The sequence below is a fragment of the Carcharhinus amblyrhynchos genome, chromosome 4, assembly GCF_965287045.1.
Source record: "Carcharhinus amblyrhynchos chromosome 4, sCarAmb.v2.hapA, whole genome shotgun sequence".
Lineage (NCBI taxonomy): Eukaryota > Metazoa > Chordata > Chondrichthyes > Carcharhiniformes > Carcharhinidae > Carcharhinus > Carcharhinus amblyrhynchos.
This window is the reverse complement of record NC_137327.1, coordinates 90,909,184-90,933,687: the sequence shown is the minus strand read 5'-3', so window position 1 is coordinate 90,933,687 and position 24,504 is coordinate 90,909,184. Positions and strand designations below refer to the sequence as shown.

The 24,504-nt window shown below is 43.5% G+C and overlaps 1 protein-coding gene across 2 annotated transcripts in view; it reads right to left on the bottom strand.

Annotated features, from left to right (window-relative positions):
• rab41 (RAB41, member RAS oncogene family) overlaps nt 1–16,807 on the bottom strand; it is a 46,541-nt gene extending 29,734 nt beyond the window's left edge. For both annotated transcript variants that reach the window (XM_080187523.1, XM_080187524.1), the window contains exons 1-2: nt 16,636–16,807; nt 10,648–10,706 (exon numbers count right to left, since the gene is read on the bottom strand). In XM_080187523.1, coding sequence (XP_080043649.1) covers nt 10,648–10,706; nt 16,636–16,708 — 132 coding nt within the window. In that variant the 5' untranslated portion in view covers nt 16,709–16,807. The remainder of the gene's footprint in view (nt 1–10,647; nt 10,707–16,635) is intronic.
• Nucleotides 16,808–24,504: the final 7,697 nt, after the last annotated feature.

The following is a 24,504-nucleotide window of genomic DNA, read 5'->3' as shown; positions in this document are numbered from 1 at the left end:
ACAATGGATGTCTCAGCGCTCTACACCAACATCCCCCACGACGATGGCATTGCTGCGACTGCATCAGTACTCAATGCTGACAACTGCCAGTTTCCAGATGCAATTTTACAACTCATCCGCTTTATCCTGGACCACAATGTCTTCACCTTCAACGACCAGTTTTTCATCCAGACACATGGAACAGCCATGGGGACCAAATTTGCGCCTCAATATGCCAACATCTTCATGCACAGGTTCGAACAAGACTTCTTCACTGCACAGAATCTTCAACCGATGCTGTACACTAGATACATCGATGACATTTTCTTCCTCTGGCCTCATGGTGAACAATCACTGAAACAACTATATGATGATATCAACAAATTCCACCCCACCATCAGACTCACCATGGACTATTCCCCAGAATCAGTTGCATTCTTGGACACACGCATCTCCATTAAGGACGGTCACCTCAGCACCTCACTGTACCGCAAGCCCACAGACAATCTCACAATGCTCCACTTCTCCAGTTTCCACCCTAAACATGTTAAAGAAGCCATTCCCTATGGACAAGCCCTCCGTATACACAGGATTTGCTCAGATGAGGAGGATCGTGACAGACACCTCCAGACCCTGAAAGATGCCCTCGTAAGAACAGGATATGGTGCTCGACTCATAGATCGGCAGTTTCGATGCGCCACAGCGAAAAACCGCACCGATCTCCTCAGAAGACAAACACGGGACACAGTGGACAGAGTTCCCTTCGTCGTCCAGTACTTCCCCGGAGCGGAGAAGCTACGACATCTTCTCCAGAGTCTTCAACATATCATTGATGAAGACGAACATCTCGCCAGGGCCATCCCCACACCCCCACTTCTTGCTTTCAGACAACCACACAACCTCAAACAGACCATTGTTCGCAGCAAACTACCCAGCCTTCAGGAGAACAGTGACCACAATACCACACAACCCTGTCACAGCAACCTCTGCAAGACATGCCGGATCATCGACATGGATACCATCATCACACGTGAGAATACCATCCACCAGGTACATGGTAAATACTCTTGCAACTCGGCCAACATTGTCTACCTGATACGTTGCAAGAAAGGATGTCCCGAAGCATGGTACATTGGGGAGACCATGCAGACGCTATGACAACGGATGAATGAACATCGCTCGACAGTCACCAGGCAAGACTGTTCCCTTCCTGTTGGCGAACACTTCAGTGGTCACGGGCATTCAGCCTCTGACCTTCGGGTAAGCATTCTCCAAGGCGGCCTTCACAACACACGACAGCGCAGAGTCGCTGAGCAGAGACTGATAGCCAAGTTCCGCACACATGAGGACGGTCTCAACAGGGATCTTGGGTTCATGTCGCACTATCTGTAACCCCCGTGACTTGCCTGGGTTTGCAAAACCTCACTTACTGTACTGTCTGGAGACAATACACATCTCTTTAAACTGTGATCAGTGCTCCTACCACTCACATTGTCAGCCACTTCAGGTCTTGAACAGCAGGTTAGGTGTAAGGATTCGCATTTTAATCAGTAATCTCTAAACTGTCTGTGCTTTATATGCTCTGTCTGAGGCCAGAACTCTCCATTCACCTGACGAAGAGGGTAACCCCTCGAAAGCTTGTGAGAATATTATCAAATAAATAGGTTGGACTAAAACCTGGTGTTGTCAGACTTTTTACTGTGTTTACGCCAGTCCAACGCCGGCATACCCACATCATGTTCATGTATCTAGGCAGATAAGTCTTAAATGTCACTAACATGTTTGCCTCAACCATCACACTTGGCAGTGCAATCCAGGCCCCCACCATCCTCCGTGTAAAATAACATCTCCCACACATCCCTATTGAACGTTCCCCCCCTTTACCTCGAACTTGTACCCTCTTGTAATTGTAATTTCTGCCCTAGGAGAAAGCTTCCAACTGCTCTCCTCATCTACACTCCTCAATTTTATAAACTCCTATCAGGTCGCCTTTCAGCCTCCATCTTTCCAGGGGGAACAATCCTAGTTTATTCAATCTCTTTTCAAAGCTACTAACCTCCATACCAGGCAACATCCTGGTAAAACTTTTCCGTACTCCCTCCAAAGCTTCCACATCCTTCTGGTAATGTGGCGACCAGAATTGGACACAGTGTTCCAAATGTAGTCTAACAAACGTTTTATATAACCGTAACAATTTCCCAACTTTTATATTCGATGGCACGGCCAACGCAGGCAAGCATGCCATATGCTTTCTTCACTACGTTTTCCACCTGTGCTGCCACTTTTAAGGATCTGAGGACTTATACTCCCAGATCTCTGTGCGTCTAAGTTCCTGATGGATCTGCCATTAATTTTACATCTCCCACCTGAATTGGATCTACCAAAATGCATCACCTCGCATTTGGCTGGATTAAATTCCATCTACCATTTGTCAGCCCAATTTTCCAATCAATATCCTGCTGTATTCTCTGACAATCTTCATCACTATCCGCAACACCAGCAATCTTGGCATCATCCGCAAATTTGCTAATTAGACAAGCTATGTTTTCTTCCAAGTCATTTATATAACAGCAGAGATTCCAACACTGATCCTTGCAGAACACCACTAGTCACAGGCCTCCATTCGTAAAAACACCCTTCCACCACTACCCTCTGTCTTTAATGGCCAAGGCAGCTCTGAATCCATTTAGCTAGTTCACCCTTGATCCTGCACAATTTAACGCTTTGCACCAGCCTGCCATGAGGAACTTGTCAAATGCTTTGCTAAAGTCCATGCAGACAACATCCACTGCTCTTCCTTCAATCATTTTTGTCACCTTCTCAAAAAAACTCAATCAAATTAGAGACGTGACTTCCCTCATACAAAATCATGCTGTCAGTTGTTAATAAGACCATTCAGTTCCAAATGAAACAGATCCTATACCTAAGCATTATCTCCAACAATTTCAAGATCATTGATATCAAGCTCATTGACCTATAATTACTCAGGTTATCTTGCCCACACAACTGAACTTCCTTCATCCGCAAACTTGGTCTTTTTTCAAAAAATCCTAATAAATTTGTTAGGCATGACCTCCTTTGTCAAAGCCAACGCTGATTATCAAAAATAAAGAACAAAGAAAATTGCAGCACAGGAACAAACCCTTCAGCCCTCCAGGCCTGCACTGACCATGTTGCCATACAGTCAGAATCATAGAGGTTTACAGCATGGAAGCTGACCCTTCAGCCCAACTTGTCCATGCCACTCATTTTTTTTAAAACTCCTAAGCTAATCCCAATTGCCCGCATTTAGCCCATATCCTTCTATACCCATTGTACCCATGTAACTATCTAAATGCTTTTCAAAAAGATAAAATTGTACCCACCTCTGCTACCACCATTGGCAACTTATTCCAGACACTCACCACCCTCTGAAAAAATTGCCCCTCTGGACACTACTGTATCTCTCTCCACACACCTTAAACCTATGCCCTCTAGCTTTAGACTCCCCTACCTTTGGGAAAAGATATTGACTATCTATCTTGTCTATGCCCCTCATTATTTTATAGACTTCTGTAAGGTCACCCCTCAGCCTCTTATGCTCCAGGAAAAAAGGTCCCAGCCTATTCAGCCTCTCCTCCATCTATCAAGTCCCGCTAGCATCTCAGTAAATCTTTTCTGCACTTTTTCTTGTTTAATAACATCCTTTCTATAATAAGATGACCAGAATTGCACACAGTATTCCAAGTGTGGCCTTACCAATGTCTTGCACAACTTTAACAAGATGTCCCAACTCCTGTATTCAGTGTTCTGACCAATGAAACCAAACATGCCAAATGCCTTCTTCGCCACTCTGTCCACCTGTGACTCCACTTTCAAGGTGCTATGAACACGTAGCCCTAGATCTTTTTGTTCGGCCCAACTGAACCAAAATCCTCAACTCTTCTGGGGATCATATCCCTCTATTCCATCCTATTCATGAATCTGTCCAGACGCCCCTTAAAAGTCATTATCGTATCTGCTTCCACTACCACCCCCGGAGTTCCAGGCACCCACTACCCTCTTAAAAAAAAACTTGTCTCATACATCTCCTTTAAACCTTGCCCCTCGCACCTTAAACTTATGCGCCCTAGTAACTGACACTTCCACCATGGGAAAAAGCTTCTGACTATCCACTCTGTCCACGCCCCTCAATCTTGCAGGCTATCAGGTTGCTCCTCAATCTCTGTCATTCCAGTGAAAACAAACCAAGTTTCTCCAACCTCTCTTCATAGCTAATGCCCTCCATACTAGGCAACATCCTGGAAATCTTTTCTGTATCCTCTCCAAAGCCTCCACATCCTTCTGATAGTGCGGCGACCAGAATTGAACACCATATTCCAAATGTGGTCAAACTAAGGTTCTATAAAGCTGCAACATAATTTGCCAATTTTTAAACTCAATGCCCTGGCCGATGAAGACAAGCATGCCATATGCCTTTTTGACTACCTTCGCCAGCTGTTTTGCCACTTTCAGTGACCTGTGTACCTGTACACCTAGATCCCTTTGCCTATCATTGCTCTTAAGGGTTCTGCCATTTACTGTATTTCCTATCTTTATTAGATCTTTATTAGGCATTACCTCATTTGTCTGGATTAAACACCATTTGCCATCTCTCTGCCCAAGTCTCCAATCACTCTATATCTACTGTATCCTCTGACAGTCCTCATCACTATCCGCAAATCCACCAATCTGTGTCGGCCGCAAGCTTACTAATCAAATCAGCTACATTTTCCTCCAAATCATTTGTGTATATTGCAAACAAAGATCTCAGCACTGATCCTTGAAAAATGCTACCTGTCACAGCTCTCCATTCAGAAATGCACCCTTCCGCTACTACCCTCTGTCTTCTATGACAGAGTAAGAAGTCTCACAACACTAGGTTAAAGTCCAACAGGTTTATTTGATAGCAAATGTGTTGAGAGACTTCTTACCGTGTTTACCCCAGTCCAACACCGGCATCTCCACATCATGACTTCAATGACTGAGCCAGTTCTGTACGCAACTTGCCAGCTCACCTCTGATCTTGTGCAACTTCACCTTCTGTACCAATCTGCCATGAGGGACCTTGTTAAGGCCTTACTGAAGTTAGTGTAGACAACATCCACTGCCTCTTTCAATCATCTTCATTACTTCTTTGATTTAGTGAGGCACGACCTCCCCTTCACAAAACCAAGTTGCCTCTCGCTAACATGTCCACTAATTTCTAAGTGAGAATAAATCCTGTCTTGAAGAATCTTCTCCAATAATTTCCTTACTTCTGACACAAGGCTCATCAGCCTGTAACTATCTACATTATCCTCCTTACCCTTCTTAAACAAAAGAACAACACTGGCTATTCTCCAATCCTCTGGGACCTCCCCTGTAGCCAGTGAGGGTACAAAGATTTCTCTCAAGGTCCCAGCAATTTTCCCCTTGCCCCTCTCAGTATTCTGGAGTATATCCCATCAGGTTCTGGAGACTTGTCTATCTTAATGTTTCTCAAGACCTCCACTACCATCCTCCTTTTTGATCTCAACATGACTCAAACTATTTACATACCCTTCCCCGGACTCATCATCCATCGAGTCCTTCTCTTTGGTGAGTACTGATGCAAAGCACTCATTTAATATCGTGTCCATTTCCTCCGGATCCCCACAGATTCCCTCCATTGACCTTGAGTTGGACAACCCTCTCCCTAGCTACCCACTTGCTCTATATATAAAAAGCCTTTTTCTTAATCCTGCTAGCCAATGACTTTTCATGACCCCTTTTAGCCCTCCTTAATTCTTGCTCAAGTTTCTTTCTACTTTCCTCGTAGTCCACACTTCTTTGTGTGTTCCCAGCCTCCTGGGCTTGACAAGTGCTTCCTTTTTCTCTCTGACTAGGCTCACAATATCACTCATTATCCAAGGTTCACAAAAAAACTTGCCATACTTAACCTTCATCCTTAAAATGTGCCTATAGAAAGGATGTTATTAAACAAGAAAAAGTGCAGAAAAGATTTACTGGGATGCTAGCGGGACTTGATGGATTGAGGAGAGGCTGAATAGACTCCTGAATTCCCGTCAACTTACCCTTGAAAGTCTCCCACAGCCATTTGCACTCTTCAATTCCTGTCTAATTTTGTTGTAATTAGCCTTCCCCAATTTAGCAGCTTCACTTGAAGACGACACACCTTTATCCAACTGCATCTTAAAGCTTACTGAATTGTGCTCACTGTTCCCGAACTGCTCCCCTACTGAAATGGTCGACCATCTGGCCGGACTCATTCCCCAATACTATGTCCAGTAGGGCCCCTCCCCTAATTAGACTGTGTAATGTTTCAAGAGGACCTCCTAGGTGCTGTTTACAAACTTTGCCCTCCTCATGCCTCCAACAATAAGTGAGTCCCAGTCAAAATAGAGGAAGATAAAATCTCCTACAACAACCCTATTACTTTTATACCTTGCCAAAATATGCCTACATATCTGTTCCTCTATCTTTTGCTGGCTGTTGGGCGGTCTATAGTAAAACCCCAACACTGGGATTACGCTCTTCCTATTCCTTAGCTTCACCCATATTGCCTCACTATATGAGCCTTCCGAGTGGTCCTACCACAGTACAGCTGAGATATTCTCCTTAGTAAGAAGTCTTACATCATCAGGTTAAAGTCCAACATGTTTATTTAGTAGCAAAAGCTTTCAGAGCACTGCCCCTTCATCAGGGGAGTGGGAATTGTGTTCACAATCAGGGCATATATAGACATAAACTCAATTTACAAGATAATGGTTGGAATGCAAGTCTTACAGTAATCCACATTCATATTCTCCTTAACCAGTAGTACAACGTCCCCACCCCTTTTACAGCCCCCTCTATTCCATGTGTATTCTGAAACGTTACGCTGGCAATCCTGTCCTTCCTTTAACCAACTCCCTGTAATAGCAACATCATAGTTCCAAGTACTAATTCGCCTTATCTGTTACACTTGCATTGAACAAATGCACTTCAGTCCACCAGACCCTCTTTGATTAGCAACCATACCCTGCCTGCTCTGAGTCTTACTGGCCCTACACTCTAGTTTCCCTGCATTTAATTTGGTTATCCCACCCTAACTATGCCTTTCCAAGATATTAATTCTCTCCTTCAGAATTTTCTCCAGTAATTTTCCTACCACTGACGTGATATTCACCTGTCTGTACTTTCCTGGTTCATCCCTACTACTTCTTGAAAAGCTGAACCACATTAGCCACCCTCCAGTCCACTAGCACATTGTCTGTGGCCAGAGAGGAATTAAAATTTGCACCAGAGCCCAGCAATTTTCTGCCCTGTCTCCCACAGCAGCTTAGGATGTAATTCATTTGGGTCAGCCTGTCAGAGCCTCCACTTCCACCCCAGTTCCTATGTTAAACTGTGCAAGTTCCTCAATCTCTTCTTGAATTCTGTACATATGTTCTCCTTTTCCTGAAAAAAAGACCAGACCAAACCAAAGTGAAGTATTTCAATGTTCTGAAGTGTCATACGCAGATCGCCCCCGGGACAATCCGAATAATCAGTTGCTCAACTGCTGCAAGAATCTTTTGTACACTGTAATTCACAGCTATGGTGACAACGGTCTGAGGTGCCACTGCAGCACTGCACAAAACTCTGTACCAAGTTGGTGCCAGATGCTTCAAGCTCCTTGACATTGACTTTCAGCTTACTAATGCACCGAGCATTTCTTTGTGCATACTCAATATTCTTCTTAGACTACACCATTAAAACGTTCATCTATGTCCCCTTCGGTAGGACTCGTGCGTGACCTTAGCCTCCAGCATCCGGCGCCTGGGCTATCCACGCCCTGGGCCTAGTGCCTCATAGTTCAATATGTGAGATGATGGCTGAGAGTCTGCAGCTGAACGATGTTGCATCTTTTTTCTTACTCTCTTTTCACTGTTCGTCCAAAGGCTGGCCAAGTTGCACTTAAGAGTTTCCAAAAGGAAAAAGGCCCAAATGTAAGGCTGTGTGTGGGCAATAGGTGGCAAGAAAAAGCAAATTATAAATCAGACAAGAATGTGGGATGAGGCAGAGGACTATTCTTTCTTGAGGATTTTAACCTCACTTTTGGTCATGGCTGAGACCATGACTGGCACGTCCTTTGAGGGGTTAGTATATTCAGGTATGCTTTCAATCCTCTGGTTAGGGGCTACTTTCTGCAAGAGAGAAAGATCAGTGAGTGGGTTAATCTGATTGGCTGATATTGCTGTCATGGTTGAATAGTTGGTAGTGTGTGCAAACTCAGACATAGTTGTGAGGCTTGAAGCAGTGCTAAGCGTGTGAAGGTGTACTGGAGCATATCAAAATCAGTTATGATTTCTGTGCCAGAGATTGTTGATAGGTGAGTGATGGAGATATGAATTGAGAAATATCTGAAGCTAGCGGTACAGTTTATGGCATTTGAAGATGCATTCACTTACTTAACAAGTTGTGCAAGATCACAACAATTTTTGGCACTGCAGCCAGATATTGGCCTGGTATTGACCTCCACATCTCTCACTGACTTCTGAGCTTCTGCCTTGCAAAGGGGCCTTGCAGATAAGACCATCTCATCTCCACCACATCCTTCAGCAGAATGTCTGAATATCTTGCAGGCATCAAACCTTGTGTCATTCTCCAATATTTCCCAGGCCAGGGACATATCCTGCATGACTGCTAGTGGTCCCAGCTACAATGCACCTCACCTTTAAGAGGTGCATTATTTTAAGCTATGTTAGTTATTCACTAAATTAGTACCTTGCTGACACATCCAATCAAAGCAATGGTTAACATTGGAAGAACGGTGAAATCATTGAAATGATGAGGCAGCTTGAAACTGGTCTGCTACCAGTACCACAATAATTCTGTGTGGGTGAATCATGCATCTTTATCCAAATTGCTATTTTTCATTGGGTATTTATAAAAACATCCACCCGAACTTTCTGTTCACTGGTTGACAGCCACCAGCAATTTCTCGACTCTGGAGTCAGATACCTCCACGTATTCAGCAATCCTCCCCAAACCTCTAATCATCTGTCCCCAAATTGTCAATTTTCCAAGCATCAGCAGTGAACTCAAACAGGAACTGACCGCTAAATTGTATCACAAATCAAAGCATACTTAGAAATACAGAAGACCATGACACAGAACCGAATCCATTTTGCAACACAGGAGATTTTAGGAAGACGGTCAGGCCAACAAACTCCTTTCTTTGGTTGACCCAAGTTCCATTATGCATCTTTGATTGTATCGATATTCTCCAGAACGTATACAATATAAAAAAGCTCAGTAGCAATAACATTTCCTTAAGAATTAACCAAGATTAGAGAACATGATTCAAGAATATTTGAAAAGTTATTACAACACAGTGCTGAGCAAGAATATAGTTACATATTAACTTCAACTGTAAATTTCCTTTAAAATTTTGGTTGAATCTTAGCACCTATGCCTAAAGGAAATTGTGCAATCAATTGACCATCTAGGGGTCTATACCATTCAAACACTGATAAGCCAACAGATTTTGTAGCGTAAATACTTCTGGTCTCAACTACCCGATGAAAAATTCTCATGGTTAATCAAAATCGTTGGTTTGTCAAGAAATGTGTTTCTCCTTTTCTGTCTCCAACTCCCTTCAAGGTGAGTGCCTTCAATTCTGATCTCCTGCCTCCCTGGCTTTCATTCCACCAATGGTGGCCAGGCCTCCTGTTATCTTGGCCGAAGCTCTGGAATGTCCTCCTTAACTACGTCATCTTTTTCTAAAGACACTCCTTAAAACGCATCTCTTGAACATAGCTATTGCTCACCTTTCCTATATCTCTTAAGGGTGGTTTGGTGTCAATTTTACTTCATAATGCTCCGACGAAGTGCCATGGAATGTTTCACTACATTAAAGGCAATAAATACAAGTTGTAGCAGTTGCCCAATCTGTATTTAGTCACTTCACCATTGTAGTCAATGTACCTTGATTAGCTAATACCACTATTTATCACAGTTAAGCTTTAAGTTCACCTTTTTGTAACTGATAGGCACAGTAAACAATTACCACCACAAAGCTTGAGACTTTTCACACCAACTGACACCAGTGGCTGCTTTCCCATCCAGAGATAATTTTCTCTATCGCTCACAACTGAAAAGATTAAAACATTTTATGGACAAGCTTCTTGATACAAGTTAAATGCCTTACATTTTGTAAAATGGAAACAAATATCCTGATGATGACACAATCACTGCTCATTTGCTAGGAAGGTATGAAATCTACTCAACTCTCTGCTGATATCACACAATTACAATCACCTGAACTCCATGTAATATATCCTCTAGTATCCTAATGGCCCACTCATAAGATTTTGACTTGGACATGCCAGTTCCCTAAACACTGTTGCTCAAACTCAGCAGATGAGCAGAACTGACCACTAAATTGTATCACAAATCAAAGCATACTTAGAAATACAGAAGACCATGACCCAGAACCGAATCCATTTTGCAACACAGTAGATTTTAGGAAGAGGGTCAGGCCAACAAACTCCTTTCTTTGGTTGACCCAAGTTCCATTATGCATCTTTGATTGTATCAATATTCTCCAGAACGTATACAATATAAAAAAGCTCAGTAGCAAAACAGAGCTCAGTCATTTAGAATGGTTTTGCATTAAGAGATACTGTCTACTGTGTTACTCACCTGGTAAGTATTGTCGAAACTGTCATACATAAACCTGGTTATCAGTGATGTCTTTCCAACTGCAATAAAAATAACATTCCTCAAATTAGCAAACATAATTTATAGATTAAAAGGAAAATATGTCACATGAAAAGACACAAATATCATGCAGAATTAAAGAAAACAGAGACAGTTTTCAGAACAGCCAGCAGTTTACTGACAAATAAATTGGCAGATAATTTCAGTTGCAATGGGAAAAAGTTTTTTTTAAAAGAGTTGGATGTAGAAGATTGCATAAAGCCATTGAAAGACAAGAAAAAATTCATATGGACTCCTAACGTATTGATATAAATGATTATTTTGCACGAAGCTTCACTACTATGGGCAAAGCCGTACGGAAATGAATAATAAGACTAACAATTTGCCTATGTACAATCACTACTAATATCTTCTTCTGTAATGTTTGCTTTTAGCATTTGCTGAAATAGTAATATTTTAAAATAGTTACAATATACAGCAATTAGATCTCAGTGCAACATTCCCCCATATATTTGCATACACAACCCTATAAGTAAGCCTTCTTTGTGTAATGTTACACTGTCCTCAGGAGAGCAACTAACCGAAGATGAATTCAACCCAGGCTCCGACATGAAAGATTATTTTAATGATCATCAAGCTGGGAGTACAGTATTCAGAATTAGTTTAACCAACTGCATGATCAACAATTAAATACATTATTTTCCATTTTCTATGTGGACTGAAGGAATGTTCCAGCACAGATATTTACGTGAAGTGATAGTAAGAAAAACAGCAAACTGCATGGGTTTTGTGTTTAGAACATCCTTGAATGTTGACTTAAATTTAAAAAAAAGATGTAAACAGGTTTTTTCTTTAGACAGAGTGCTCAAAGTTTCCTTATTGAAATTCAATACAGTACAACAGCGTGGAAGCATGTTGGCACATAATCACCCATGAAAGAATTCACTACTGTCGTGCCATTTGGTGTTTGATTGGAAAATCTGAAATGGAAGATGAAGTTACACTGAAAAATGGATATACATCCAGGAAGAAGCTCTCGATGTCTGATCAATACATTTTAGTAAAATTAATGTGGTGAGTCAGATTTCATATAGTGGCCACTTCAACTTTGAAAAAATCAATAATGGATTTGGAGTTGTCTTTGGAGGAGGATTTGTACTTTAACACATACATGCATATTGTGCAACATTAAGAGTTTAGAGGAATTTTTCCAGTAATAAATTGATAATATAGTGAATTTATTGAATTAGTCTGACTGCACCAATGGTGCAACTCAACTGTTCAGACAAAACTATTGATCAATCTGAAATACTACATTTAAGTCAATAATCAAATAGAAAATTAGCAATGAGCAGGCTGGCCTCTGATTGCATAGTGACAGTGGCAAATAGCATACCAGAATTTAATCTCAGTCCATTTTTGTGGCCACCTGATCAAACTATTAAAATGTTACCATATGTAACAAAACTGGTTCTCCAAGACTTCAGAGATCAAGCATTTCCAGAAACCATCCTGTGAAGCCACAAACTAAATCAAATGACACGGATTTGGATGCAGGGCCATAATGTCAAAATTTACAGGCAATTTAAAAATATTGTGATTAATCTTTCAAAAAAAAAGATAGAAAATGACTGTCATTAGAAAAGTGGATAGATGGATGTCAAATAAAATCCAAATCAGAAAAAGAGATGAGACTGAGCTCTGGGGTGCAAAGGGATTTGGCTGTCCTGGTGCATAAATTACAAATGGCTTGTTTGCAGGTACAGGAAGCAATTAGGAAAGCTAACATTATTGTTTATTGTGACGGGAACTGAATACAGAAGTAGGGAGGTTATGTTTCAGTAGTACAGGGCATTGGCGACACCATAACTGCAGTACTATCTACAGTAATGATCTCTTTATTTAAAGGAAGATCTATTGCATTGCAAGTAGTTCAAAGAAGGTTTACTAGACTAATGTCTGGAATGAGAAGGTTGTCCTATGAGGAAAGATTGGGCGGACTAGGATTTTATCAACTGGTGTTTAGAAGATCAAGAGGAGACTTGGTTGAAGTATATTTGTTCATAAAGGGTCTTGATGGAGGTGGATGGGAAGAGAATATTCCCCCTTGTGGGAGAATCTAGAACTGGGGATCACTGTTTAAAAATAAGGGGTTATCCATTTAAGACAGAAATGAGAAGAACTTTTTTCTCTGAGGGTCGTAAATGTTTGGAACTCTCTTCTGAGTCTGAACACCGTGGAGGCAGCGGTAGATAAAATCTGTTCATCAAGAATCTATCAGGTGTAGATAAGGAATGTGGGCGTTAATGATGTAATCAGATCAGCCATGGTATTATTGAATCATGGAGAAGGCTCGAAGTGGTGACTGACCTAACCCTGCTCCCAATTCGTGGGTCTATACACATTTTGGGAGGAATAAGCAGAGAAACTATACTCTAAATGTTAAAACTTTTTTTAAAACTAGAACAGACACTAAGGGATTCAGATAGACAAGTCCTGAAAACACAAGAGCAATTTGATGAAGCTATGCAAAAATTGCACAGGATGCTTTAACTTTAAAAAAATAGTATTGAAAGTTCCAATCTAATTCTACCTGTGCAGCATTAACTTATTGTATCAATCCAATTCATTAAAACTGACACTAACCCTGCAGTTCCTGAAATTAAAAAAAAATGTAGGGTCATGCAGTACTGACCCAACAATTAATTGTTCAAAAATTGTTTTTAACAAATTCCTTTCAACATGAAACAGTTTTAGTTCAAGAAAGGTTAAATTCTCATCAAGCACCTGGACGGCACAGACAGACTAGTTTGTGAAGACTGGGCACCAGCATATTTCCTTCCTGCAACTGATGTCACAGTGCAGATATGAGGAAGTCTTATTACCTCAACCAAGATTTCCACGTAAATTAATTGATCCAGGTATCAAAAATCAAATTAAAATATTACTTAACAAAAATAAAGCAAATTCTTCCAGAACACATTACTAATGATCAGAGTCCAACATTTCCCATTGAAGTCTGTCATTGTTCTTCAGAGTATAAACACTGCTGATTGAAAGAAACAAATTGTGCAGTAGTGGTTGGTTTTAATCGGACTATAGGTCTACAAATAGTGCAAGTGGCATGATGCATAACAGTACATATTTTGCATGCCTATAGGTCCATTATCAGTGTATCCATACACGAGTGGGCATACAATTCGTGACAGAATAACCCGTAATTACAAGAAACTAGGCAAGGTTGGAGAGATGGGTGGGGAAAGTTTTCAGCATTCCAGGCAGGTAGGCAGGGCTAAAGTTTGGAAGACTAAACACAATCTCAGGCTTGTGCAGAAGGAAAAATAATCTCTTTAAAAGATGTCTCTGCGATTTGGAACGGAGAAAATTCCACGTATTCAGTTCACACACACGCAGTATATTGTAAGCCATACAACCCATTGTTTTAGCAAAGATGTGTCACAAATGCAACGTAAAACTAACAGCATTGCCCTGTTTTCATTTCATAGCCCTGTATCTTCCTGTTTCACTACTGATCCCTTAAAAAAACACAAGAAACGTGAGGGGTAATGGAAACTATCGGGGTGAGGCCTTAGAGAAGGTAATTGAGGAAGAGTAGTTACCAAAATCTAATTCCACCAAGTATTAGCTTCTTGGGGACATGAAAAGTTTTCCCTTGGTCCAGTCAAACAGTGACGATCAGATAGATAAATCGTACCAGAGAAAATGGCAAGATAGAAGAGCTGGTTTGGCACCTTGCTGTGTTGCCCCCGAAAGAACAAAGTCCTGCACGAAGCAAGTGAAGCAATACCATTTCTCAAAATCAATTAATCCTCCAACCTGGAAATAAAGGCTTCCATAAAGAAACTCATGAATGGGCTGCCCCCAACTAAAGTCCTATATCAGTTGACATTTAAAACACAGGAGCAAAAGATCTTACAGAAAAATTAGAAGGATGGACTAATAATCCCAATTTCGAAAGGCAAACACAACAAAATCTTCTCTGAAAGCTGCAGTAGGAATACCTTCCTGTGAAGTGAAGATGATTGCAAAGTGGACTTTACCTTGGAGAATTCTGCAAGTCAAAGCATGAATGGCACTAAGCTAAATTCAGAAGATTTCACTGACATTAAATACCAGAAAATAATGGCAATACTAGAAATAATAAATTTGACAATAATTATCCTCAAAGAATTTGAGTAGGTTCTCAGCCCAATAGGCAGGAAGCCAAAGTACATCATAATGGATATTCAAATTCCCTTTCCACCACTTTTGAACAACAAAACCACAGTTACCTATAATGTTGTTCAGTTTGAAGTTTTGTACCCAAAACATCAGCTGTCTTATTTGCTCAATTAATCCTGCTTGACCTGCCAATTGTGACATTTTCTGCCTGTGTCAGCTCTTTATCCAAATTGGAGGGGATACTAAAGTGCTACCCAAGGGATTAAACCTCAACATACATAGCCAACAGGAAAACTGTTTACAGACTGACCAATTAACTATGTAAAATAATAAATCAGTGCAACATAATGAAAAGGATCATCTTTTTGTGCTCTGCACCTATAAGATTTCTAAATAGCACATGCTTATGCAGCAACACAAGATCCTAACAAGTCAGCAATAAGAGTTGCCCCTAAATACACAAAGGATCCTTGCAAACAGGGATAGGGAAGAAATGACCAATTGAAAGATTAAGCAGCATTCCTGCAATAACAAAGATGTCCTAATTACTTTATTAAAGTATACAAGATCATGAATGGTCATGTTAAGGTGCATGTGGAAAGGGTGTTTCCTCTTATTGGTGAGTCCAAAACAAGGGAGTACTATTTTAAAATTAGGAGTTGCCCTTCGACTTGGAACTCAGTCTTTGACGACAATAAAAGCAGGATCATTGAATATTTTTAAGTCAGAGGTAGATTGATCCTCTTGCTTCACAAGAATCTAAGGACACTGTAGATGGACATGCGGAACTCAAAACACAAACAGATTTGCCATGATTTTATTGAATGCTGGAGCAGGCTAGCGGGGCCTGTTCCTATTTTGAGTGTTCAGCTCGAAAAGGCAATAGTTGGGAAAAGTCAAAAGGGGCTAATCGAGATAACCAAGAATGAAATGACAGAAAAGATCCTAAACTTAAGGAGATGAGCAGACAAGGAACCAATCTTCTCCAAAGTGTAGAAACAAATCTACAGAGGACAGATTCCAATGGACAACACTGATATTAAAGGGAGAATGGAGCAATTTTACATAGCAGAAACCACAAACACATTCCTCTAGAAGGAACTTGGGGAGAGAGATGTCTGCTCAGGCTAACTCATTTTCCACCGTATTAAGTGCCAGATCACTGTCAGCCATTCTTACAACTTTTTTCCTCTGCCACGCATTCATCTGACAATCAAATCCTGCATCAGTTGCAACATCGAAACTTGTAACGATGAAGATTTCTAGAGACATGGCTAATAGGGCACACATACACTGGACCGGTTTTAAGATTTTTCATTCATTGGAAAAAAATTAAAAACACCAATCCCCATTTTAAGGATGCCGCCGCCCCCCCCCCCCCGCCCCCGAAGGATAAAAGTCCCAAACAATTGGAAGAGGCGAGGCTGAATTTGGATACTAGCCATCGAAAATAAGCAACGTAAGGTACAGAAATGAAAAGAACGAAGGGTGAGCCGGGGAAAGGGTCTCTGAAGCAGGTTGCTGAGCCTGATGTTTTTTTTGGTGGGTGGGGAAGAAGGCGTCTCCTTCAGCGAGGTCATTGCTCCCGGATCCCCGAGGCTGGATGGGGAGTCTTGCTGCTCCCCTCCCCATCAGCTCAGTAACAGGGCCTGGCAGTCAGAGCGGAGACCGCGGCCTCAGGGCCTAGGGGCTGCAAGGCCCCGGATGGCCCTGCTTGCCGCAAGCCAGCTTGTGCTGACGATGCAGCCCCGGGTGGCCCCAGTGCCGGGCCTGGCGCCGGCCACTCACCGCTCTGTTCGCCCAGGAAGACGAGCTTGAACTTGCGCAGTGGATTTCCGAACTCTCCGCCGCCGCCTGACATTATGATGGTGCTAAAAAAGCGAGAGAGAGCAATAGAGGGGGAGAAAGCGAGCGAGACCGAGCGAGCAGCAAGGCCGAACCGTCACCGCAGCAACAAATGCGTCACTTCCGCCAGCCCCGCCCCTGCCTGTCAGGTTGCTGGGCGACTGTCACGGGTCACGTGACCGCCTTGCTGGGCTAGGGGAATGAGCTGGAAAATCTCAGCAGGTCTAGCAGCATTTGTGGGGAGCTAACATTTCAAAGGGTTATCTGAACTCAGCTGTGTTCCCTCCTTACAGACGCTGCCAGACCTGCTGAGATTTTCCAGCATTTTCTCTTTTGGTTTCAGATTCCAGCATCTGCAGTAATTTGCTTTTATCTTGGAGTTAGCGTGTGGTCACAGAGGTTTACAACATGGAAGCAGGCCCTTAGGACCAATGCTGTCCAGTTTTTAACCACTAAACTAGTCCCATTTGCCCATGTTTGGCTTATCTCCATCTATGAGGGACATAGATGAGGTAGATAGTCAAGATATTTTCCTGAAGGTAGGGGGGTCTACCCATGTAAAGTTTATTTATTAATCACAAGGAAGGCTTAAATTACACTGCAATGAAATTACTGTGAAATTCCCCATGTAACTGTTGAAATGCTTTTTAAAAGAAAAAATTGTATTTGCCTCTATTGTCTCTGGCAGCTCATTCCAGACACCACCCTCTGGACCCTTCTATATCTTTCCCCTCTCACCTTAAACCTGTGCCCTCTAGTTTTAGACTCCCCTACCTTTAGGAAAATATCTATCTACCTTATCTATGCTCCTTATTATTTTATAGACCTCTATAAGATCACCCCTAAGCCTCCTATGCTCCAAGGAAAAAGTCCCAGTCGACCCAGCCTCTCCTAACTCAAACCATGAAGTCCTAGTAGCCTCCTAGTAAACCTTTTCTTCAGTCTTTCTAGTTTAATAATATCCTTTCTATAATAGGGTGGCTAAAACTGTACATAGTATACCAAGTGTGGTCTTCCCCTCTACCGCTGCTACAATCGCGGCCAGGTGTCCCTGGAGAGGGAGCATGCAGTGTCCGTGAACGCAGTTGACGTCTTCCGTGTCTGCTGGGCACCGCAGGGGCTTCGGTGCATTATAGACCCCAACAATCACAGTTTGATTTGATGTGTCTTAAGTTTCCTTTGTACTTTTTGTTTCTGTTCGGGCCGTTCCCCCTCCTTTTGGGGAGCTGCCCCCTTTTTCTTTGTCCGAACGTAATTTAAGTTGGTTTACTTGTTTGACCCGAAAGACTGACCGACCCAAAAGAACCCCCCCCCCCCCCCCCCCCCAACAATCACAGTTTGATTTGATGTGTCTTAAGTTTCCTTTGTACTTTTTGTTTGGACTGTTCCCCTTCCTTTTGGGGAGCTGCCCCTTTTACTTTGTCCTAATTTAATTTGAGTTTATCTATTTGGTTTGACCTTAAAAGAGGCCAAGTGTGGTCTTACCAATGTCTTCTACAGCTCCTGTATTCAATGTTCTGACCATGAAATCAAGCATGTTGAATACTTCTTCACCACCCTGTACACCTGTGACTCCACTTTCAAGGAGCTATGAACCTGTACTCCTAGAGCTATTTATTTTACTCCTCTCCCCAATGCCCCACTATTAACTGAGTAGGTCCTGTCCTAGTTCAACCTACCAAAGTACATCCCCTCACATTTATTTAAATTAAACTCCATCTACCATTCATCAACCCATTGGCCCAATTGATCAAGATCCCGTTGGAATCCATTAAAACCTCCTTCGCTGTTCATTATGGCACCAATGTTGGTGTCATTTGCAAAGTTATTAATGATGCCTCCTATATTCTCACCCAAATCATTAAGGCAAATAACAGTGGACCCAGCACTGATCCCTGAGGCACGCCGCTAGTCACAGGCCTGCAGTTTGGAAAACAACCCTCTACAACCACCCTCTGTCTTCTGTTGTCAAGCCAGTTTTGTATCTAATTGGCTACTGGAGGAGAGGGACAGGAGAGGTAGGGATGGACGGGATGAGGGTAGGGGGAGGAGGAGGGGGGAGAGGATAGGGGGAGGAGAAGAGGAGGGAGGAAAGGGAGGGGGAGGATGAGGATGAAGGGCCTTTATGCATTATTGCAACTCTGGAACATGTTTTGATTTGACTTATTGTTGTTGCATGTATTAGTATACAGTGAAAAGTATTGGGGGCAATTCTCCCAAAAAAAACTGAAGTAAATACACTGATTTTTTCAGTGGGGGTTTAGAGAAGAACCTCCCACACCCTGTGCACTGCAGAATGCACTAGCATGAATCATGTAAAAAATCAGGGGATGGGGCCTATTCCCGCCTGGGAGGCCAGCAGCATTGTGCTAAGTGGGCCATTGCGCATGTGCTGATCTATCAGCACTAGGATCAGCACATGCACTGTTGCCCACACTGCTGGCCTCCCTATTGCTGACCAGCTCAATCATTGGCCCATCCTGCAATCCTGCATCACCCACCCCACTCCCACTCCACGGTCTGATCGCCTATTTCCAGCGCAAAGCTGATGGCACCTTATATCCGGCATTGGGAGATGCAATCAGGTCCGGACACCTAGCGTAGATTGCGATAATCTGATGTTGCTTAAATCTCCCGGTTCGCTAAGCTAAAAAACCAGCGCAGCAGGATGGGAAAATCAGCCCCATTGTTTCTTGCATGTTATACAAACAAGACATACCATTCATAAAGTAAACAGGAGAGAAGGAAATTGCCCCCAATACTAGCTAGGGTGTATAATGTAAAGTCTTTCTTATATGTCCAAGTTATTATTTTTAATTTGATTTAATTTAATATTGTTGTATACAGTGAAAAATATAGTTTCTTGCACACCGTACAGAAAAAGCATACAGTTCAAAGTGAAGGAAAAGAGAGAGTGCAAAATGTAGTATTACTGTCATAGCTAGGGTGTAGAGAAAGATCAGCTTAATATAAGGTCGGACCATTCAGAAATCTGATGGCAGCAGGGAAGAAACTTTTCTTGAGCCTGTGTTTTCAGACTTTTGTATCCTTTTCCCAATGGAAGAAGGTTGAGAGAGTACATCTGGGATGCATGGATCCTTGATTATGCTGGCTGCTTTTCCGAGGCAACAGGAAGTGTAGACGGAGTCAATGGATGGGATGCTGGTTTGCTTGATGGGCTGGGCTATGTTTACAACCCTTTGTAAAAGGGTCAGAAAAGGAGTTATATCCAGGTGTGATACATCTGGAAAGGATGCTTTCTATGGTACTTCTGTAAAAATTGGTGAGAGTCATAGCGGACATGCCTCCTGAGAAAGTAGAGCAGACAGAGGGAGGAGGAACGGCCTTTCTGCATGATTGCAACTCTGTGAAGTGCCCTGGGACATGTTTGTGTGATATAAAGTCTCTCTTATACATCCAAGCTTTTATTTTTATTGGTGTGAGGAAAATATAAAGGAAGAATGTCCAGACATTCTCCTATAAAGAGGCTGTGGTTCCCACGTTATTTAGGATGCTTAATAATGCTCTAAGGAAGTGAAAAGGGAAATCTTATCATCGTACTTCAGGATGGCACCTTTCATAAAGCTGAGCTCCTCCAAATTGCTGCCCAGCATCCCAGCTGAGTCAAGGCCAGTTAACCTGTTAGTCCTGTGCTCTCTAACATTTCAATCCAACAAGGTGTCAATTTAAACTTCTCATAAGAAAGCAAAATGATGTGAATGTTGCAAATCTGAGATACCCTCCATTGTGTTGTGTGGCACCACCACCGTGCTTAATGGATTAATTTCAAACAGATCTAGCAACTCAAAACTGGACATTCATGTGCTACTGTGGATTATTGGCAGCAGCAATATTGTACACAACCACAATTTGTAACACCTCATGGCCCAGCGTATCCCTCATTCTACCATTACCATCCAGCTCAGAATAACTCTGGTTCAAGAAGAAAACAGCAAGGCATGTCAGGAAAAGCACAAAGACATACCTAAAAGTGAGGTGTCAACCAGATGAAGGTACAACGCAGGACTATTTGCGCATCAAACAGCAGAAGCAGCATACGATAGAGCTAAGCGATCCCACAACAAACAAATCAAGTCTAAATACTGCAATCCTGCCACATCCAAAATGCGATTGATGGTTGACAATCAAATAACTAACTAAAGGAAGATGCTCCAGAAATATCCCTATCCTCAATGGTGGAGCAGCCCAGTGCAAAAAACAAAGCTTAAGAATTTGCAACCACCTAGAGCCAAAAATGCTGAATGGATGATCAAATTCTGTCCCCTCCTGAGGTCTCCAGGTTAACAGATTCCACTCTTCAGCAAATTTGATTTACTCCATGTGACAGCAAGAAACAGCTGAAGACACTGGATTCTGCAGGAGTAATATGGTGATAATACTGAAGACTTGTGCTCCAGAAGTACCCTCACCCCTAGCTAAGCTGTTCCTCTATAGCTACAGTGATGAGGTGAGAGCAAATGGCCTCGACATCAAGACAGCATTTGATTGAATATGGCATCAGGGAACACTAGCAAAATTGAAGTGAATGGGAATAAGGAGAGAAGACTCATACCTAACACAAAGAAAGATGATTGTGGTTGTTGGAAGTCAATCATCTCATCCCAAGAACATAAAAGCATAGAAAATAGGAGCAGGAGTAGGCCATTCAGTCCTTGGAGCCCGCTCAATCATTCGTTATGAATATGGCTGATCATCCAACTCAATAAACTGTTCCTGCTTTTCCCCATTTCCTTTGACCCCTTTAGCCCCAAGAGCTATATCTAACTCATTGAAAACACTCAACTGCTTTCTGTGGTAGAGAATTCCACAGTCTAAGCGACCTCTGGGTGAAGAAATTTCTCCTCAACTAAGTCCTAAATGGCCCACCCCAAATCCCCAGAATGAAAACCCCTGGTTCTGGTCTCTCCTGCCATCAGGAACATTCTTGCTGTATCTCCCCTTCTAGAATTTTATGTGTTTCTATGATCCACCATTCATTGTTCTAAACTGAGCAAATATAATCCTAACTGACTCAATGGGCCCTTTTTTAGCATTTTGAATCTAAGTGTTGGGTGGACTTGAAACTGGAGGTGTTTCAGATCTGATTTTTAGACTCATTTTCCGACTCATTCTGCATGCAAAAATATCAGTGAGCCTGAATTGTGCTGAACAAACCTGTGACAGGGGCTAATTGTGTCCGAAACCCTGCAGCTCTTATTGGAGCCTCCAACTGCGTATGCGCAGAAAAGAATGGATAGACTGCTGTTCCCCTGCCACTTCCCTTCCGGGCCAGATAATGCCTCTCCTTGGCCCCCAAAGACATTGCCTCACCCCCACAACATTACTGACCTCCTTATCACCCCAGCCCCCCACCACCCAGACTGATCATGGGCTCCTCTCCTCCTTACTGATCTCAGGCAGAGTGGCAGTGGACCAACCTTCCCCCACTGATCTCAGACAGAGTACCAGTGGACCTCCCCTCCCCTCACTGATCTCAAGCAGACTGGCATAACCCCCCGTTCCCCCACTAATAGCAGGTAGAATGACTCCCCCTCCTCCCAACCCAGGCCTTCCTGCACAAGGCCACCATCTCCTCCAGACTCCAATGGCTATGTGACACGTCCCTCTCTCTCCTTTGCCCCCAATCATTGAGGTACTCAATCATTAAGGTACTGATCCATTAACACCACCTCCCCCCCACTTCATCAACACACCTTGACTGCTAACAAATAAACTACATGTAACTTGCTGGAATGCTCTGCCAAACTGCCTATAGCTGATCTACCCAAATGAGGAGCAGCTCCGTAAAAACCCCAAGGTTTGATAGGCAGGCAGGCAGGCAGTACAGAAAAAGAATGACCAGCCCTCCGATTTTCTGAGGGTGATCTGGGAAAGCTACCGGATTCAGCAGAGGTGAGGAAACCCTCTTCCCCCAAGGATGACGCCGACCCAGGAAGGATGCTGGCAATCTGGCCTGGGAGGCAGTTGCTGCTGCAGTCAGTGCCAGGGCACTGGACCCCCAATTCAGGAAGCAGTGCCACAGGAAGGGTCAATGACCTCATCTGGGCAGCAAGGGTCAATGCTGAACTCCATCTAGCACCTTCTGCCAGATTTCTTACAGATGTTCTTATCCCCAGCACCCTGCATGTTTCCAGCCCCTGATCCCCAAGCACCTCTTCCTATCTTCCCCAAGAGCACCACTGCGTTTGCCCTCTAAGGGCCACCACCTGATATTCTGCAGGAGTCATGCCATCATTTCTTTCAAGGTTCATCCTGTCTCCACAGGAAAACACCAACCATAACACCAGAGAGAAGGCAAAGACAGAGGGTAGTGAGCCAGACTTCCATGTACTCACCCCCTTTGAGGAGTGGGTGCTGGAGCTGTCCAGGGAAGGGGAGATGCGGGCTGTCAGCAACAGCATGGTCAGGCTGCCATCAAGACGTAAGCATCTGTCAATCCTCCATTCAATTTGAGACAACTCCTCAGGAGCATGCGTTTTGGGTGCGAGGGCCAAGGTTTAAAGGAGGCATGTTTATGCCTGGAACTCACTGCTGGGTGAGGTGCATAGGCAGATATGAGAATGACCTTTAAAGGCATATTTAACGCTACATGAATGGGGTGGGAATAGAGACATTTGGCCCAGGGAAGGGTAGGGGCTTACAAATCAAATGGGCAGCCTGGTCGCTGCAGGCTTGGAAGGCTTTGTGCTTTGTTCTTTGTTCAATGGAGAAATGTGAATCATATGTTTTGCACCCTGGATTCCTCTCCCTCCCTTGCACTTATTCTTGTGTCCTGTGATGCAGGGACAGGTCCAGACACCCTGGGGCATCTGGCATCGCGGCCCCCACTGTGGCTCCCACTCATCCTGCACCAGACAGCTTGGTCGAGTCCTTGGAGGATATGGGTGAAGGAACCTCAAAGGGTGGTACTGTTGGGCATCCACCTCACAACTCATCATCCCAGATACTGACACGTCGGTGGGTCCAGTTATTGGTGAGCCTTCTGGTTCACAATCTGGTGAGCACGAAACATCTGCTGATGTATATCAGGTGGAGGATAGAACGTCCAAGGTCTCTGACGTGCGGGGGCCTACTTGAAGGCGAGGACTCAGCTGGCCCCAGGCTACATGCTGGGCCTCTGAGGTCACTTCTTCCTCAGCTGCTGGAGATGCAGCAACAGAGCCAAGGAATGCAGGACGGGCTGATGGCCACATTGGACCAAATGCGAGGCTGTTGGGAGGAGCCCCAAAACTTTCAGGCGGACCAGCTATTGCCTATTTTGGGTGCATCTGCAGTGGAAAGCCTGCATCAAGGGGATCCTCACCATGAGTTGCAGGCTCCAAGTGACGGCTGAGTCACAGCAGGTCACAGTGGAGTCCCTGAAGCCTGTGGCCAAGTCACAGTGGGTCTCAGCTGAGGTACTGAACAGGTTTCTCAAGATTCTGCGGCCCATGGCTGAGAGATTTGAAAGCTTGCAGGAGACCCAATGGGACAGTGCTGAGACACAATGGGCTCCAGCAGCAGCCCTTGAGAATGTAGCCCAGTCACAGAGGGTCACGGCTGAGGGGCTGCAGAGCATGGCCCAGTCTCAGAGGCACTTGCTGTGGCCATTGACAGATGGCCCCCGACTCAGGTAGCCATCACTGAGGGATCAACCACCATGGGTAGGACGCAGTAGTCCTCCAGGACTGGCAGGGCCAGGTGACGCCGGAACTTCTGGAGCTCAATGAAGAAGCACTGCCATTCCATGGAGTGATGCAAGGGCCCACAGGAACCCCAAGGGAGGAGGGTGGGCTCGAGCTCATGTCGGGG